The sequence below is a fragment of the Lissotriton helveticus genome, chromosome 1_1 (assembly GCF_964261635.1).
Source record: "Lissotriton helveticus chromosome 1_1, aLisHel1.1, whole genome shotgun sequence".
Taxonomy (NCBI): Eukaryota; Metazoa; Chordata; class Amphibia; order Caudata; family Salamandridae; genus Lissotriton; species Lissotriton helveticus.
In genome coordinates, this window is record NC_136057.1 from 901,422,670 (window position 1) to 901,442,735 (window position 20,066).

The following is a 20,066-nucleotide window of genomic DNA, read 5'->3' on the forward strand; positions in this document are numbered from 1 at the left end:
GGAGCAGAGCGGACCAGGCCGGCGTCCAGGGGAGCAGAGCGGACCAGGCCGGCGTCCAGGGGAGCAGAGCGGACCAGGCCGGCGTCCAGGGGAGCAGAGCGGACCAGGCCGGCGTCCAGGGGAGCAGAGCGGACCAGGCCGGCGTCCAGGGGAGCAGAGCGGACCAGGCCGGCGTCCAGGGGAGCAGAGCGGACCAGGCCGGCGTCCAGGGGAGCAGAGCGGACCAGGCCGGCGTCCAGGGGAGCAGAGCGGACCAGGCCGGCGTCCAGGGGAGCAGAGCGGACCAGGCCGGCGTCCAGGGGAGCAGAGCGGACCAGGCCGGCGTCCAGGGGAGCAGAGCGGACCAGGCCGGCGTCCAGGGGAGCAGAGCGGACCAGGCCGGCGTCCAGGGGAGCAGAGCGGACCAGGCCGGCGTCCAGGGGAGCAGAGCGGACCAGGCCGGCGTCCAGGGGAGCAGAGCGGACCAGGCCGGCGTCCAGGGGAGCAGAGCGGACCAGGCCGGCGTCCAGGGGAGCAGAGCGGACCAGGCCGGCGTCCAGGGGAGCAGAGCGGACCAGGCCGGCGTCCAGGGGAGCAGAGCGGACCAGGCCGGCGTCCAGGGGAGCGGAGCAGAGCGGACCAGGCCGGCGTCCAGGGGAGCAGAGCGGACCAGGCCGGCGTCCAGGGGAGCGGAGCAGAGCGGACCAGGCCGGCGTCCAGGGGAGCAGAGCGGACCAGGCCGGCGTCCAGGGGAGCGGAGCAGAGCGGGCCAGGTTGGCGTCCAGGGGAGCAGAGCAGAGCGGGCCAGGCCGGCGTCCAGGGGAGCAGAGCAGAGCGGACCAGGCCGGCGTCCAGGGGAGCAGAGCAGAGCGGACCAGGCCGGCGTCCAGGGGAGCAGAGCAGAGCGGACCAGGCCGGCGTCCAGGGGAGGGGAGCAGAGCGGACCAGGCCGGCGTCCAGGGGAGGGGAGCAGAGCGGACCAGGCCGGCGTCCAGGGGAGGGGAGCAGGCCGGCGTCCAGGGGAGCGGAGCGGAGCGGACCAGGCCGGCGTCCAGGGGAGCGGAGCAGAGCGGACCAGGCCGGCGTCCAGGGGAGCGGAGCAGAGCGGACCAGGCCGGCGTCCAGGGGAGCGGAGCAGAGCGGACCAGGCCGGCGTCCAGGGGGGCAGAGCAGAGCGGACCAGGCCGGCGTCCAGGGGGGCAGAGCGGAGCGGACCAGGCCGGCGTCCAGGGGGGCAGAGCGGAGCGGACCAGGCCGGCGTCCAGGGGGGCAGAGCGGAGCGGACCAGGCCGGCGTCCAGGGGGGCAGAGCGGAGCGGACCAGGCCGGCGTCCAGGGGGGCAGAGCGGAGCGGACCAGGCCGGCGTCCAGGGGGGCAGAGCGGAGCGGACCAGGCCGGCGTCCAGGGGGGCAGAGCGGAGCGGACCAGGCCGGCGTCCAGGGGGGCAGAGCGGAGCGGACCAGGCCGGCGTCCAGGGGGGCAGAGCGGAGCGGACCAGGCCGGCGTCCAGGGGGGCAGAGCGGAGCGGACCAGGCCGGCGTCCAGGGGGGCAGAGCGGAGCGGACCAGGCCGGCGTCCAGGGGGGCAGAGCGGAGCGGACCAGGCCGGCGTCCAGGGGGGCAGAGCGGAGCGGACCAGGCCGGCGTCCAGGGGGGCAGAGCGGAGCGGACCAGGCCGGCGTCCAGGGGGGCAGAGCGGAGCGGACCAGGCCGGCGTCCAGGGGGGCAGAGCGGAGCGGACCAGGCCGGCGTCCAGGGGAGCGGAGCAGAGCGGACCAGGCCGGCGTCCAGGGGAGCGGAGCGGACCAGGCCGGCGTCCAGGGGAGCGGAGCGGAGCAGAGCGGAGCGGACCAGGCCGGCGTCCAGGGGAGCGGAGCGGACCGGACCAGGCCGGCATCCAGGGGAGCGGAGCAGACCAGGCCGGCGTCCAGGGGAGCGGAGCAGAGCGGACCAGGCCGGCGTCCAGGGGAGCGGAGCAGAGCGGACCAGGCCGGCGTCCAGGGGAGCAGAGCAGAGCGGACCAGGCCGGCGTCCAGGGGAGCAGAGCAGAGCGGACCAGGTCGGCGTCCAGGGGAGCAGAGCAGAGCGGAGCGGACCAGGCCGGCGTCCAGGGGAGCAGAGCAGAGCGGAGCGGACCAGGCCGGCGTCCAGGGGAGCAGAGCAGAGCGGAGCGGACCAGGCCGGCGTCCAGGGGAGCAGAGCAGAGCGGGCCAGGCCGGCGTCCAGGGGAGCAGAGCGGGCCAGGTTGGCGTCCAGGGGAGCAGAGCAGAGCGGGCCAGGCCGGCATCCAGGGGAGCGGAGCAGAGCGGGCCAGGCCGGCGTCCAGGGGAGGGGAGCAGAGCGGACCAGGCCGGCGTCCAGGGGAGCAGAGCGGAGCGGACCAGGCCGGCGTCCAGGGGAGCAGAGCAGAGCGGGCCAGGCCGGCGTCCAGGGGAGCAGAGCGGGCCAGGTTGGCGTCCAGGGGAGCAGAGCAGAGCGGGCCAGGCCGGCATCCAGGGGAGCAGAGCGGAGCGGACCAGGCCGGCGTCCAGGGGAGCAGAGCAGAGCGGAGCGGACCAGGCCGGCGTCCAGGGGAGCAGAGCAGAGCGGAGCGGACCAGGCCGGCGTCCAGGGGAGCAGAGCAGAGCGGGCCAGGCCGGCGTCCAGGGGAGCAGAGCGGGCCAGGTTGGCGTCCAGGGGAGCAGAGCAGAGCGGGCCAGGCCGGCGTCCAGGGGAGGGGAGCAGAGCGGACCAGGCCGGCGTCCAGGGGAGGGGAGCAGAGCGGACCAGGCCGGCGTCCAGGGGAGGGGAGCAGAGCGGACCAGGCCGGCGTCCAGGGGAGGGGAGCAGAGCGGACCAGGCCGGCGTCCAGGGGAGGGGAGCAGAGCGGACCAGGCCGGCGTCCAGGGGAGGGGAGCAGAGCGGACCAGGCCGGCGTCCAGGGGAGGGGAGCAGAGCGGACCAGGCCGGCGTCCAGGGGAGGGGAGCAGAGCGGACCAGGCCGGCGTCCAGGGGAGGGGAGCAGAGCGGACCAGGCCGGCATCCAGGGGAGGGGAGCAGAGCGGACCAGGCCGGCGTCCAGGGGAGGGGAGCAGAGCGGACCAGGCCGGCGTCCAGGGGAGGGGAGCAGAGCGGACCAGGCTGGCGTCCAGGGGAGCGGAGCAGAGCGGACCAGGCCGTCGTCCAGGGGAGCGGACCAGGCCAGCATCCAGGGGAGCAGAGCGGACCAAGCCGGAGTCCAGGGGAGATGAGCGGACCAACCGGCGTCCAGGGGAGCAGAGCGGAGCGGACCACGCCGGCGTCCAGGGGGGCAGAGCGGAGCGGACCAGGCCGGCGTTCAGGGGGGCAGAGCAGAGCGGACCAGGCCGGCGTTCAGGGGGGCAGAGCAGAGCGGACCAGGCCGGCGTTCAGGGGGGCAGAGCAGAGCGGACCAGGCCGGCGTCCAGGGGAGCAGAGCAGAGCGGACCAGGCCGGCGTCCAGGGGAGCAAAGCGGACCAGGCCGGCGTCCAGGGGAGCAAAGCGGACCAGGCCGGCGTCCAGGGGAGCAAAGCGGACCAGGCCGGCGTCCAGGGGAGCAAAGCGGACCAGGCCGGCGTCCAGGGGAGCAGAGCGGACCAGGCCGGCGTCCAGGGGAGCAGAGCGGACCAGGCCGGCGTCCAGGGGAGCAGAGCGGACCAGGCCGGCGTCCAGGGGAGCAGAGCGGACCAGGCCGGCGTCCAGGGGAGCAGAGCGGACCAGGCCGGCGTCCAGGGGAGCAGAGCGGACCAGGCCGGCGTCCAGGGGAGCAGAGCGGACCAGGCCGGCGTCCAGGGGAGCAGAGCGGACCAGGCCGGCGTCCAGGGGAGCAGAGCGGACCAGGCCGGCGTCCAGGGGAGCAGAGCGGACCAGGCCGGCGTCCAGGGGAGCAGAGCGGACCAGGCCGGCGTCCAGGGGAGCAGAGCGGACCAGGCCGGCGTCCAGGGGAGCAGAGCGGACCAGGCCGGCGTCCAGGGGAGCAGAGCGGACCAGGCCGGCGTCCAGGGGAGCAGAGCGGACCAGGCCGGCGTCCAGGGGAGCAGAGCGGACCAGGCCGGCGTCCAGGGGAGCAGAGCGGACCAGGCCGGCGTCCAGGGGAGCAGAGCGGACCAGGCCGGCGTCCAGGGGAGCAGAGCGGACCAGGCCGGCGTCCAGGGGAGCAGAGCGGACCAGGCCGGCGTCCAGGGGAGCAGAGCGGACCAGGCCGGCGTCCAGGGGAGCAGAGCGGACCAGGCCGGCGTCCAGGGGAGCAGAGCGGACCAGGCCGGCGTCCAGGGGAGCAGAGCGGACCAGGCCGGCGTCCAGGGGAGCGGAGCAGAGCGGACCAGGCCGGCGTCCAGGGGAGCGGAGCAGAGCGGACCAGGCCGGCGTCCAGGGGAGCGGAGCAGAGCGGACCAGGCCGGCGTCCAGGGGAGCGGAGCAGAGCGGACCAGGCCGGCGTCCATGGGAGCGGAGCAGAGCGGGCCAGGCCGCGTTCAGGGGAGCGGAGCAGAGCGGGCCAGGCCGCGTCCAGGGGAGCGGAGCAGAGCGGGCCAGGCCAGCGTCCAGGGGGCGGAGCAGAGCGCAGATTTGTATCCTGCAAAGGCAGAGGACATGCCCAGGCGAGCCCTCACCTGCCAGCCAGCCACCAGGATGCGCTGTCGTTAATCGTGTGTCTGTTTATCATCTCAACACAGTAACACCTTAGCAGCATAATTACACAAGCATCCCGGCGAGGGCTCGACCCTGATATGTGCTGTTATCATGAACGTCTGAGGAATAAAATAACACATCCAGTATTCAACTTGTCCGTATTTACCAGACATGCAAAAGAGACATCTGATCTGAAACATACTCCTATTGTAATTGATGTACTGATAAAAACGTGTTGTACTGCCAGGAAATCTTTGAATATATATATATGATCAAACACACACTTCATTGGTGACAGAAGGCACTTCAAGCATTAATTATGAATATGTAACTGCTTTGTATTTGTCCTTGAAGTTTTAGTGTTTCTTCTGGTGGAAAATAAGGAGTAAAGCGTACAAAGTAGTATGCAGATACAGATCGTGTATGGCAACATCTACTGAACAAAATTATGATCATTTGATTCGCTTCCCTTTCATCTTTGACAATTGTGTGCGAGGGAGGGGGTCTCTGATGAATACATGTTCACTGATACCCTAATAGGGTATCAGTGAGAAGCCTAGTGGGGGAGGGGCAGGGCTCTCAGAGGTTGCTGGGCCCCAGTTGTTTCAATGGGGATTTTCTGTCACTGATGCCCTGGGGCCACTATAACTTGGATACTCAAGCTGGGGACCAAGCACCCTTTTAGCACGTGATTCTCTGGCTAGTGGGGCTGAGAAGTCCAAGGCTGTTTCAGGGTGGTGTTGTGAGCTAGAAACTCAGAACACAGCAGCACACCCAATAACTATGTCTAGCCATTGTCTTTCCTTTAAAAGGAAAACGTACTTTAATGCACACACCACTAAGTACTAGGCACACATTTACAAATATTTCAGTAGATACTACAAATTGGAATCCCTGCTGAGGGGGTGTGGCAAAATACCCAGGGTACAAATCACATACATTAAAGACATATCACATGGGCAACTAAAGTTGTAAACTCAAACCGTGCCAGTTATCTGCTCCGTAGCATGAGACAAATTGAACACCCAGAGGCTCTAAAATTAGAAACAAGTGTCCTTTTTTTTTTATATACCAAATACACATTGTTTGGTTTTTCACAATATTCAAATTAGATCTTTTACCTTTGTCAAGGACTTCAAAATGTAACAAAGAAAGGCCTCCTGCTTTTGACAATGCATTTCATCCTGCAGTAAAACCATGGAACATGTGCTTACTAAGACACCGTAAGGGCTTAGCACAAATCCCAGGCATACCTAACATATTCACAACAAGGCAGCATCTAATCACACAGTAACAATCAACTGTCCAACTCAATATATCTATGTTTGCATTATCATAGCATTGGCTCTCGATCTGCGCACCTAAATATTCCTGCTGCTAAAAACATTTTTGATTGCTGGGCTTACAGGACACAGCCCATTCTATTTGCAGACCAAAACATTCCTATTTTCAACAAAATTCTTGATTGCTGGGCTTACAGGCCACAGCCCACGCCATTTGCAGACCTAAGTATTCATATTGCTAAACAAAATTCTTGATTTCCGGCCTTACAGTCTACAGCCCAGGCTTCAGCATATCTTTTGGTTGTCTGCCAGCATGCTCCGAATATGTATGCTGTACCCAGTTCCACCCCCCTCCTCGTCATATGCTGGCCGTGACTGCGTGTTAGGTTTTGAAGTTAATACAAAGACTTTGTATTAACTTCAAAACCTAACACGCAGTGGAAATGGGGTCATCGCGGGGTGGGGAGGTTTGGGGCGAGGCGGGAGGGGTTTATTTAAAAAATTTGAATTAAAAGATAAAAATGTACCGGCCCGCGGCACCTCAGCTCCCGCCGTCACAACAGGTGAGGTGCATCGGGCGCGCCCCACCTGGGCCATTTTCTCTATGTAGGCAGCTGCATGCAGCAGAATACATAGAGAAAAAGGGAGTGGGCGGTCCTGCTCGAGGGCAGGGGGGGGGGGGGGGGGGGGGGGGGGAGTGGCTTGCCCACTGTTGTTCATACTGACTGTCTGGGCGGCCTTAGGCTGCCCAAACAGTCAGTATGAACAGTGGGCAAGCCACTCCCCCCTGCCCTCGAGCAGGACCGCCCACCCCCAACCAGGAACTTCTGCTTTCTCGCCGTCCGAGAAGGCAGAAACAAATGGTAGTTATTACGGTAATAACTACCATTTGTTTCTGCCTTCTCGCACGGCGAGAAAGCAGGGGGGCGGCGCCCAAACGCCCCAATAGAGGAGCCGCCACTGGCACACAGGGATGTGTGCCATGTCGACTCTTTATTTAGTTCTGCACCAAGACACTCAGCCTGCAATGGCAGTGTGTGTGTCAGGGTACAGGGCCCCTAAGGGAGGCACAATAAGTGCTGCAGCCTTTAGGGGTCTTCTCTGCTCACAATGCCCTGGGTACCTAGGGTACCATTTACCAGGGACTGACAGGTGGCCAAAGATGCCAATTGGGGTTTGGTTTCAACAGTTTTAGGGAAGGAACACAGCTCCTGGGCACCTGAAAGGCAGGAACCCAGGGCACACTCAGTCGAAGTACATCAGCAACTCAGCAAAAAGTGGGGGCATACCATGCAAGAAAGATGGCACTTTCTCACACATTTGTCATTGGCTTGTGACATTGTCCTTCGTAAATGCTGGCTTCAGATTCATTAATAGGCTTGTTAGTCCCTCCTCAGTACTGCCTTGTCTTCATTCGTAACCTCCCATGAGGACCGGCATTTTTACTTCAGTTGTTAGATGGTGAGTCTTTTTTAGTCTGTAAACACTATTTTCTTTAATTAGTTTCTCCTACTGCAGGCACGACATACTTTCCAGCAACATTCAGGGCACCATGCAGGCTTTCACTTTCTAAGCAGCCCTGGACAATGGCGGACGCTTCTTTGCAATAGGTCTCGCATTTACAAGAGTTTGAGCTATTGGCATTGTACATGACAATGACTTTTATTTATGTGTTAATTATCAACGCATATAAATAAAAGGCTTTGTCATTTACAATGTCAATAGCTTAAACTCCCGCAAATGCAAGACCTTTTGCATTGCAAATGCTTGTTCACTTTACAGTCAGAGAAAGAAAAGTAAACACCCACCTCCAACGGAAGATAGAGCCTAACATTTGGTGTCTGTCTTTGAATGCACAGCAAATGTGGCAAGATAAAAACAATATTTAAATGGCTGTTTATTGCTCATTCACTTCTGAGCTCCAGCATAGATATTTCAGGAGTGCTTCAGCACCCCTACTCCCCAGCTTCCAGGGCCTATGGCATGGGTATGAAATTGAGGAAGAGGATTGTTTAAGTTACGCAGTTAGTAAAGAGCACTGAACGAATAAGCAAGCTCCTAGACAGAAAATTGTCCCTTAAAAGGCATACCAGACAGATGAACTGGGTAGTGGTGGCAAAGATAGGTAGAATCATTTAAGGAGAAAGATAGGAGGTAGGAAACATCTTTCAAGAAATATATCAGGCTTACTGATTCCTGAACTAGCTTTCAAAGGAGACAACTGATTAACATTTTTGTCTTTCCAAACACAAACTACTGCCACCTGACTTGGTACTGTTCTGGTCTAAGTGCTTCTTTTTGCCCTTAAACCTTCTACGTTCCTCACAATACAACACCAGTGATATGCATTGAAGACAATTTGTGGACACTGGGTCTGGCCAAAGTTGTGGAAGATTGGGATGGACTACAACAAGCACTACCTTGCAACACTACTAAATGCAAGGCGACCAGGGACATACTGAGAAAAGTGCTCTACTTTAATAGAATAGAGTAGATACTCTGTTTACAGAGTATTGAAGCATTCCGGTTTGGAAGATTACTTTATCTGTCCACAGAAAATAAATGTAAAACAAGAAATGGCAAAGCTAATAAGTTTGCCATAAAACAAGGTGCCTCTTTATTGATTGGGAGTAGAGTAACTTAACCTTTCAATCATGCATCATTCACACCTATTGACCTATTATTGGAGTCACCAACTCGCCCACCAACAATACAACTCACAAACAAATTAATAAAGAGCTACTTTCAATATTAAGTGAGACCTATTAACATAGTCAATGCCCGTCTAGTTTTGGTATAGTTTTCACACCAGGTCGGTAAAATGATTACATTGATGGTGCAAGAGTGGGCCCTGGAAAAGAGATAGGAAACATTGCACATATTCTCTGTGTGCAAATAATTCATCTATTTTGGTGTATCTTCTATTGTAATTGCCTTTACATAGAGCATACTACCCCTCAACAAGGTTTTGAGGCACTTTTATTAGGGAGCACACTACACTGTGGCCCAAATACAGTGGTTAATCCAGTGGCTATTTATTACTGTTGTAGATTTCTTGGTTAGTCTTGTGCTCCATTTTCAAGTTGTGATGTATTAAGTGAATAGGAGTTGTGTGGTGGGGTTAGAAGTAGTAACTATAGTGAGTTAAAGAAGGTGGAAAAGGGGTGTGTGGGAATAGGGTGAGGGAGATTAAATATTGTGAGATAGCAAGGAAAGGTTTAACAGAATGAACCATTGCGACTTATGGGAGCGGGTGAGTAGACAGGTTGGATAGGTCTTGAAGTTGCAGGAATGGTCATTCTGAAGGTACGTTTATGCTTTATAAGGAGGAGTGGAGTGCTTATTTTACTGAAATATGTAGACATGAATACGTCAGGCATGAGCACGGTAAACTCAGGGGGCACTAAGGCATGCAGAGGATGGAGTGTAAGTAGAGCATCATTTTAACAGAAAGGTAGAAGGAATAATGCCTAGCAATAAATCAGGTTTTATGTTGAGGTAGAAAGCAAACTAAGGATGTCGAAAAAGCTGAAAGAAAGACGATCACCTATAGGTAGGTGATCTAAGTTGTTCTGTGTTACCTTGCTCACTTGACCCCCAATGGCGTCCACACTCATTTCGCTTACATACACAGGGCTAGAAAAATCATAAAAATCTTACTAGACCTGCAGGTCTAATAACCAGAATAATTTACTCGACCTAACTGTAATGCACTTGACCTGTGAACTGGTTTCAAATTGTACAATCCTAGGCAAATATTTAGTCTTATGGAGCCGCCTTTTCTTCATTATCACATAAGAGCACCATCAAATATGCATGTTTGCCATTTCTGCTGTACAAAAATCTATTTTCTACACCAAATGTTTGCTCTATATATATTAAGAATCAAGCCCAAATATAGGGTATACATGATCCCAGGCTTGCCTTAGTCCACTAATAGCATGGTTATCTAGGCAGGCGCAGTAATATTTCCCAGTTCATGCTTAAAAACAAACTTTTCATAAATATATTAATAAAGCATGATGTGGCAGTGCACGGTCATTTACAGACAGCACATTTTACATTGTAATGGCCAAAAAACTTTCCCACTAACATGTAGTTTTACTGATAAAACTATATAGTGCATAAACCATATTTGGAAGTGGGTTTCAGCAACAATATTTAAAATGTGCACATCACCAAGTAAAGTGTTCTGATTTGATTCCATAAAAATCTTTGTTTTAACCACAGAATTACAAAAATGTGGCTTTATAACTAGTGAAATATATTTCAAATGTTTAACAGTTCACTTATTGGCTATTTTAGCCGGAAATCGTACTGCCTTTCATTTCACGCGAGTCTCACAGTTCACTTTACAAAATCCTCCAACTTCAGTCACAGAAAGAAAAGTAAATGTAGGAAGACAAACTGACTTTTGACCTATCTCTGAAAGTTGAGCAAATGTGACAAGATAACAAGATTTAAAGGCATCTTTATTGCTCATTCATGAACTGGCGAGTGGCCCCAAAAAATAGTCCTGATTAAATCTGCCTCGCCATAGCGAGTGGGCAAGTGGGTTTTGCGAGCCCTGACACAGATACTGAATATCACTAAACTATCAGACTTTGTACTTGTTTTTCATGGGGTATTGGGTATGTCTCAATAGTGAGTTCTTGGGTATGTCGGATGAGATTTTGAGGAATGGACAATCAGAAGATGGACAATCACTGCTCATACTCATATGTGTTTTAGAAAGATGCAAGGGTGTAGAGTTTCTAGAGGGGTGTAGTTATCCCTGATATCAGTGGTTTTTTGATCAGAGTTTCTGCTGTTTTAGCACTTCCTTGATCTTAAAGGGTCCTGATGGGTATCGGTCTGTGGGCAGGAAGAGAAAAATTATGGATTCTTTGTTGGATCACATTAGTAATAACCTGGTCTTAACCATCCCCTTAACTCCAAATGATTTTCAGCGACTCTGGTCTTTGCAGTACTTTGGAAGAGCATCTACGTGTTACTGGCAGCCAGTGTAGAGCTTTCAGAAAAGGAGAAATATTGTTTTGGATACTTACATTTAAAAGTTTTGGAATCTTTATAGCCTCATAATGGAGAGAGGAATAGTGTGGTATAGTTTGTAAGCGCAGTCAAGTTTTGGGAGGATGAGCAATGTTGTTGCTTGTGCCACTCACCATCAAAGAATGCAAAAGGGAATGGTCTTAAAGAACAAAGATCCTTATAAGGGCGGGCCTGCAATTGTGTTCACTCCACTGAGCAAAATGAGCCCTCAATGAACACTGCATGGAACAGGCCAAGTCCAGAAAGTAGAATGGGAAGAATAGGAACCAGTCCGAGACTGGATGGACAGGTGAGTGCTGTTTCAGGGCACTTTGTGGATATGCTGCAGAACGAGACCTCTGCCACCCAGATAGGAAGTGCTAAACTTCTGCTTTAAGCAACACTTGTTGCACACTATGGAGACTAGCACTGAACTCCTGACAAAACCAAACGCCTAGTAAAGTTTTTTTTTTTTTAAATGATTGTTTTATGTAAACAATGCCTGTATGAATGACAAAGAACTGAATGTGTGATTAAGGAGTGTACTTTTTTGGGTGTAAAATAGTCCCTCACGCGTTTATAATGCAAGCCCCCTATGTGGCGCAGGATGATGTAGCACACAGCCAATTGCATGTGGTAAGAAATACTCCTCTGGTGGGGCCCCAAAGTCCACTCTATGTATGTCAGTTAGTAACACATCAGGCAGACAAGTGTGCGAGTCAGATCCAAAACAAATGTTAACAAGCATTTGCAATGCAATAGGTTTCGCATTATTAAAGTTGGAGCTATTGGTGTTGCATTATTTAGCAATGGCAATAGCTCAAACTTTAATAATGCGAGACCTATTGCTTTGCAAATGCTTGTTTGCATTTGTCACCCCGAGTGGGACAGGTATGCCTAGACGTGGGTCCTGTACTTACCATGCCACTGGCGTCAAGTTAGCCTGGCTAATGAGGGGTGATACCCTGAATACAGTCCCAGGATGCTTGCTTCCGGTCCATGGAGGACCAGGCCTGGCATTTCGGGCTGGACTGCTCCCATGGGGAGCAGGGTCAAGACTTATTTGCATAAGTCTTGGTCCAAAGTGGAATGACGTGGTGAGCAACAATACAATGGATTTAAGCCCAGATCTCGGTACTGGGGATGAATGTTTGACATTGTTAAGCATTCTGGTTATCTATTGTTCTTTTTGCAGTAATCTAGAGATGGTATTAAAAGTCAGTAGAAATCTCTTAAAAGATATATAACCATTATAGTTCCATATTAGCCAGTTTCATTTCTATTCATATGCTGGGGTCAGTAGTGTTCTGAAGTAGTGAGGCTCAATGGGTGCTTAGTAAAATGTGCATAGAGTAGCTGCACAGAAGAAAAATAGGGTAAAATATCCACTGTTGCATCAAAGAGGTGGAGGTGTGTACATTATTACAAGTGAATGTTCTTCTCTACAACAATAAATATGCATAGTCACAAATTGATGTGGGATCGACTTCAACCATGTTTTTGAGATGGTCTTTTTACACTATTCTGATCAAATCGTAAGTTACTTACTGCTATAAAATGTCGCAGCACATAGCCGATTTCACCACCGCGAACTTTTGCAGCAAGCAATTGGTGTGCATTGGAAAACTCCTGAGCACCAATGTCAGCATAAAGGATAACCACAGGGACATCAGGATTGAAGACTGGATATTTATGATCACCTTTAAACACAAGCATTTGCAATGCAATAGGTCTCGCATTATAAAAGTTTGAGCTATTGGCATTACTAATAATAATAATAATAATAATAATAATAATAATAATAATAATACACCAATAGCTTAAACATTCAGTAATGCCAGTAGGTTGATGCATGGAAGAACAAGAAGCGCACAGGGGAAGGAAAAAGGGGTGGGAGGGGCAAACAAGAGAATGTCAGGATGAGAGCATGAGATGCGCACATGGTTAGGTGAGGGGAATAGAGAGGTAGAACAGAGCGACACACGGAAGGGAGCCAAAAGGAATAGACAGAGAGCTAAAGTTGTAAAGTAGTTCCTAATGCAGTCCAAAGCAAACCTCGTTATTGAGATTGAAGGATATAACCAAACCGCCAAAAACATTATTTGAAAGATGAAGGCTCTTGGGTTGAGCCAATGTGATTGGCAAACTCTCAGCCAATGGCTGAAGGCTGCTTGCCGTAGGAAGCCAATGGTTTTAAGGTATGTACCCAAAATCCATTCTAGGAATATTGTAAGCAATGGGTCTGTCTGACACCTCTGCTGTCCAAATTCAGACCTAAACCAGAAACATCGGGCGTTACTATATAATAATGCAGAGCATCCCAAGGTGGTAGCTAAGCAGCAGGCTGCAGAGACATATGCAGCAGGTGCATTGGTCCAGACTAGGTTTAAAGGGGAGAGGAACGAGAAACCCTGACTCGAGCCATGTGATGTGCTGACTGAGGTGAAAGGTCACTTTCTCGGGCGAAAACGCTTAGAGGAAAAAATCTGGACTGCAAAAAAATCTCCTCAAAACCATGTGCAGGGTAAATGTCAGTGTGGTGGCTGGTGCGATATTTAGCTTTAGGAAAAAGTACAGGGTTGAGGTCCTTAACCATAGGACTTTATCCTAAAGTTAAATCTTAACCTTAACTTAAGCGAAGGAAGGGAGAAAGTTGGGTTTGAGGTAAGTGTCTGGGTGAGTGCTGGTGTTAGGGTCACTTTAAGTGTTGAGGTCGGGTTGGTATAACCCAAGGTTATGGGTCTGACTCAGGTTTAGAGTTGGGGTGAGGACGTGGTTGGGGGACCGGCAACAGTTAGGGGTGAGTCTTAGCTTAAGTTGGAAGTCGGTTACTTGGGTTTAGGGAAGCAACAGTGGGCCCCCTCTTTTTAATGAAAAGAAATAGAAAACAGAAATTAAACTTCCTGAAAACTAGGTCTGAGGTTTGCGAAATAATCCGAAAAATAAAGTGATTCTCATATTTTAGTCCCGAAGTTAACCTCATAGTGTCATGTGGAGTTAGGGTGATCACCTCACTAAAGCTCAGTAGTACGGATACTAGTACGTAACGTTTGTGTGATAGCCAAATGCATTCTAGGAGTTGTAGTCTGATTGTGCACTTACTGAACTAATCAGACTAACAAATGCAATGAATGGCGTGTAGGGCAGGACTGGGAAGAGTCCTTGATGACCTGGAGTGTGGAGGGGATACCCTATATAGTGCATGGTTTCCACTTCTGCAGAGAGGGTAGCCATTAGCCGATCAATTACTTTCAAGACAACATGCCGGCTCTTGAGTTGCGTCACACCCCGCTATAGAGGACTGAATCCGAGTACAATGTAAAGTGAGTTCTGTGGGATTAATACTTTCACCTTCACCCCTGAAAGCAAGTAAAGGGCTGTTGACTAAAAAGGCAGGACAGGTCTGCAGAAGGCATGGAGCCATATGGTAACTAGTTGTGCTATAGGTATTATAATTGATTTGTAACCATTACAGCACTGCATTGCAGAAGAAGAAAAAAAAAGGTGCAATGATGGGTCTGCTCTTGCCAGTTGAGCCTTTCTGTGAGTGAGAATGCATCACCTGAAGGTGTGCGCCAACAATATGACACTGGAGCCATTTTCCATGTTTTTTATTGACTGATTGAAGATGGTAGATGCCAATTAGATTGGTTAATAAAAAAAATGCAGTCAGCAAAACCACGTCTGATGGAGCAGACATCCCAGCAGCAAATGGAAGCTACTAGACTTTCCCAAAAAATTAATAAAAACAAATAAATGATGTGTTGAGGCGCAATGGAGGAGCAGGTGATGGCAGACAATTAGGGATGGCCAGGATAAAACACAAATAAAGCCTTGTGGGGTCTCTAGGGACAAAGTTGCACATGAAAGAGTAAGCAGCGCGGAGTTGAAGCAGGCAGGAGAGAGCAGTGTGCAAGGAGATAATACAGGGCATTGGGCAGAAGCACACTCGAGTGAGAGCAGCACACAATGGAGAGAGGAACACTGAGCATGCAAGGGGTACTGGGTGTTCAGTGGAGGGAAGTAGCACACAAGGGAGAGAGCTTGAAAAAACACGTAGCCTCGTGGTGTGCTGGAAGGAAAAGAAAACAGTAGTTTCCAAATATGAGTGGTGGAAGCATACAGGCCGTGCAAGCAAAAGGATGGTAGAGAGTATATGCTCCAGTGTAGGGGGAGGGACAAACAGAATAAGTAAAAGGCATAGAGTAGATATCGTTTCTTTACTTCCTTCCACCAGTGTGGCACCCCCGTTACTTCGAGAATGTTCCCTGCCTTCCGTACCAGGAGCAGATGTTCATTTGCTCTGAATATCGTGTTCGCCTCTGCAAGTCTCTGTCCAGCAGCCATGCAAGCCAAGACGGTACAAAAGGGGTTGTGATTGACAGAGCATCTGAACCAATCAAACACTCACACCCAGTCAAAAGATCTGGGTTTGATCCATCACCGTTCTTTAGCCCACTCTGCCACCCCAGTTCAGACATGGCTATATGCAAATCAGTCTGACCCTGTGCCTCATGGGAACAGTTCAGCCCGAACTGCAAGCCATGCCTTCCCTGGACCGGAAACAAGCTTCAGGGGACCGGTTTCTGGCATTCCAGCCGTCTTCAGCCCGGCTTGCTTGAATCCAGTGGCAAAGTGAGCAAGGGACTCACGTCTGAGCATACCCTGCCACACTTATGGCGGCCAAAGCGGTACAAAAGGGGGTGGTGATGGACAGAGCATCTGAACCAATCAAACACTCACACCCAGTCAAAAGATCTGGGTTTGATCCATCACCGTTCTTTAGTCCACTCTGCCACCCCAGTTCAAACATGGCTATATGCAAATCAGTCTGACCCTGTGCCTCATGGGAACAGTGCAGCCCGAACTGCAAGCCATGCCTTCCGTACCAGGAGCAGATGTTCATTTGCTCTGAATATCGTGTTTGCCTCTGCAAGTCTCTGTCCAGCAGCCATGCAAGCAGAGACAGCAGCACGCGTGACAATCCGCCATGTTTACGTTTTTATATATCACTTCATACCGTCTGTAGTGGGCCTCTCCCTGCCTGGAGGATTCTTCAAGTTCTCACAGATTATAAATGTGCATGCACATAATGGCCTGTGACAGCGTGCCCCGCAGGCGTTCTTCTGGGACTGGCCTCTCCTTGCGTGCGGGCTCGCGCTCGCTCGCGGCATGTGATCCGCGGTCACGCGACCCTGGCGCGCGGGACTGTGTGCTCTAACCAATGATCCGATGGACGCTTACGGACCCAAGCACGCTCCACCGTCTAAGCCGATGCCTCCGAACCCAAGAAAAGCCATTAGCGGGGATCCCTTGCCTCAGAGGGACTGCTCGCGTAGAAATGTGTTCAAACATGAGGGGAGTGAGCGTACAGAGTTATTCTCAGTGGGAAACAAGAAGAGCATCCGCAGCCGCAGGAGGAGAGCCGCCGCCTGGAGCAACAGGCGGGGCTCCGGTGTGAGGAGCAGAGAGCCCCCGCCTGCAGCCGCCGCACCAGAGAGAACACCGGCAGCCAGAGACCCGGTGAGTGCAGCTCCGAGTGGGAAGGGGGGCCGTCGGGGCACATTGCCGGTGCCCGCGCCTCTCCTCCGGTGCTCTATGTGGATGTGAGTGCGTGTGCGCGGCGGGGGAGGGGGTTCTCTAGGTGTGTGTGTGTGTGTGTGGGAGGGCTGTGTGTGTGCGTGCCTGCTTTCAAGGAGCCATGGGAGACAGGAAGCGCGCGCGACCTGATCCCAGTTCGGAAGGTTGCGCGTGCACATCACTTGTCTCCTGTCTCCCTGGACTCCTTGAAAGCAGAAACGATCACAATAGGTTTTGATGCGACGATCGCTTCGCGATCGATTCGCAGGGCGAAACCTAAAAATGAGGAATAATTATTATTGGCTGTTATCAGGTTCAGACGACGGCAATTAATTAGTAACGCTAATGAGTTTATAGTAAAATGTGTGAATGTTTAAAAGGTATAAAGAAGATACGGTGAAGTGAAAGGGGAGGGTGGACAGGTTGTGGTAGGAAGTGCCTATGTGTGGACTATGAGTGTGAAACTATGGCTCATTCTATACTTTATCCGATGCCGGTGACTATCTGTGTTTTGTTGTCATTTGAAACATACTAAAAAAATAGTTTAAAACATTGTTTTAGGATTTGCAACAAAGAAATTCTGGACGAAATATGGCTATTATCGCAAATAAACATCCAAACATTGCCATGAAATAAGGGACTTTTGAAAATAGCATGAGATGGTACAACGGCAACTCCCAAAAAAATGCAGGTATTGATATGAGATTTCTCCCATCATCCTATATTTTTAGAGCCAACTATTTTCTACGAGCTTTTCAAATATTACAAATATGCATTTCTAATAAAGCTATGGAATATTTTCAGCAGGCAATTTCACAGCTAAATATTTAATGTGCACAAAGGACACATTAGTGGTGTGGAACTCTAGTATTAATGGAACATATAATTCAAGTAGGGGGGAGTGTGGTACAACATGAGTGTCCTTGGCTATCAGCCATACAAGGAATTCGACCTCTTTGCAAAGAAACATGCTTTTTACCATGGATACATAAAATTATGGCCTCAAATATCGAAAAAAAAGAAAAAAATCTAAAATTGGTGCCGTACAAAACCGTTCAAGTCAGAATTTGCTTAATTTTTCTCATGTTGATTGCATTAGACAGCATTGTAAAAATATTCCCAAATTACTTCTTAGCATTAGGTGGATAGAGTACTTTTGTAGAAATTAATTGCGACTAAGACTCTGTTCTAAATAGTTAAGACACATATATATATACACATAAAAGCATGCATATAAAATATGCACATGTTGTACAGGATGCTTCTCTTGATTTTCATCAAAACATTTAGTCAGCACTTGCCTTCATCATCGTCATCTTTTTCCTTATCCTCCAAGGCCTGCTTCTCCAGCTGTTTTGTCACATCATCAACCGTGGCGGCTCCTCCTTCTTTCTCAGTATCTGGTTAACATTAAAAAAAAAAAACTTTGATTTTCTGTTTTAGTCAAAAAAAAAAAATCACATTTAAAAAAAAAAAGTCTCCTTGGTTTGCAATGTGCAATTGTGTCCACAGTAGTATTTGTGTACTTGAACAGATTTCCCAAACATCTGGGCTAACACATATTTCTTTATTCCTGGTCGTGTAGGCAAAGGGTCTAGACAGAAAGCCACTTGATTAGCTCCCTAATATCAGTATAAACAGTCCCTTACCTGACAGCACTTCCATTTGGTTTCGGTCACCCCTTCCCCCTGTATCCCATAATGCTTGCTACTTCTAGTGTACCCGCTCAATGTGGTCTGCTATCAGAGGATAACTTTTGTTTCATTGCTGCCAATTCTCCCTGATCCTCCGCTCACCTTTCATCAATTCTTGTCAGCTTCACTGATCCCTCCTCAGCTATTGCCCATTCAATATACCACTCACCGAGGCGCTTGTGGTCCGGGTGACCTTAGTCAACGCATTGCTTTGCGTGGTTGAAGCAATGCCCCACACAATTCAAATCTATGTACTTCGTTTCGGGACCCCCCACTACCTCCTCAGGAAGCACGGTTTAATCATAAAGTGTGGCTATACCACTCATTATTGGGTCCAATCTGTTCATCACTCCTAGTCAAATTTGGAATACTGGATAGGCCCATACCATATGGAAGTTTGCCTCTGCTGCCCTTCACCTCAGGTGTGCATATCTCTCTCCACGTCCCAGTAGTACTGGGGGGGGAGGGTGAGGGGAGAGGGGCAATAACGTTTTATGCATGTAATTAAACTGGACTAACGTGACCCGGGCATTGCTGGAGATTTTCTTAACTTGTGAATATGCTACCTCCTACTCTATCTGTGAATGGATCTGGGCAGTCTGCCTCCCATTGGGTTCCGACTTAGAAGGCCACCACCCTCGTCAGCTCTCAGTACCCTACAAATTAGACACCAACACCCCTCATTGTGCTCAAGTCAATAGGGTTGCTAGTTACTAGTGCAAAGTCCAACCTTAGAAGTAAAGGAGCGTGTCAAAATCAATCTGTAATTTTTCTTTCCAAGAATAGTCATTTTCACTCCATAACTCATATAAGTCCCCACTCAACTCGGAGTCTTGTGTTTCTTTTTTGTATCCAAATTTTTATTTAATCAATGCTTTTCATCAGAAGCAGTCAGCGTAGCTCAGCCAACGCGTTTCGTCCATAAGGAAATCATCAGGGCTCAAGATCACAATTAAGTCAGAAGAAGACTAGATGAGCAGTAGTCACGAGGTCTCAACTAACAAGTTGCGTGGATTTACAGCACAAGAACAATGAGAACAGGAGGCCATGCATTAACTCGTATTGTGCTGCACACTGACATACATAGCTGAAGAAATAATAGAGTCTTCTGACTTGATCTTGAGCCCTGATGATGTCCCTTTGAACGAAACGTGTTGACTGGAGTTCGCTGACTGCTTCTGATGAAAAACATTGATTGAATTAAAATTTAGATACAAAAAAAAAAAAAAAAAAGAAACAAGACTCCGAAGTGACTATTTTTGAGGGGGGACTTATATGAGTTATGGAATGAAATTACTATTCTTGGAATCTAGGAAAGAAAAATTACAGATTGATTTTGAAACGCTCCTTTTCTTCCAAGGTTGTATTAACGAGGTCCAGGGGCGGTGGGACATCATAAAGTTGAGCGATGACCTGCGATAATAGAACTGACTTGATTATACACCACTGCGCCCTTGTTCTGAGCCCACACTGCCATTGTGTCTATTTTCGCGTTATTAGTGCGCCTGTCACCTGTGAGGCACCCAGCAACTTAGTCCACATCTCCTTCACTGCTTGTGTTCAGTTAACTTATTAAGAATTGTCTAGATCTCACACCAAGGCTTTCCTGCGTTTCAGCAAATGTGAGGAAATTACATCGTGGTAAAAGGCCTATTTGGTCCCACCTCCTGCCACTGCCATTTTTTGTAGATCTACTCGAATGGTTGTAACCTTCCTCTATAGGTCAATACCTTACTGTTCTCTCTCATGTTCTTCCACCTGCATAATTATGAAAGGGCATGGTGCTGGTACACTGCATCCCATCATGAGCAGTTCACCAAGAGTGGCCTGTGTTCTTTACAGGAGCTTGCTCACCAAATTCACCTCAGTCTCT

General features: G+C 51.0%; 1 protein-coding gene across 1 annotated transcript in view; it reads right to left on the reverse strand.

The window, feature by feature from the left end:
• The window catches only part of METAP2 (methionyl aminopeptidase 2), a 163,848-nt gene that overhangs the window by 122,833 nt on the left and 20,949 nt on the right, over nucleotides 1–20,066 (reverse strand). Inside the window, exon 2 of the mRNA XM_078675913.1 lies at nucleotides 17,801–17,899. Within this exon, the coding sequence (XP_078532039.1) occupies nucleotides 17,801–17,899 (99 nt within the window). The remainder of the gene's footprint in view (nucleotides 1–17,800; nucleotides 17,900–20,066) is intronic.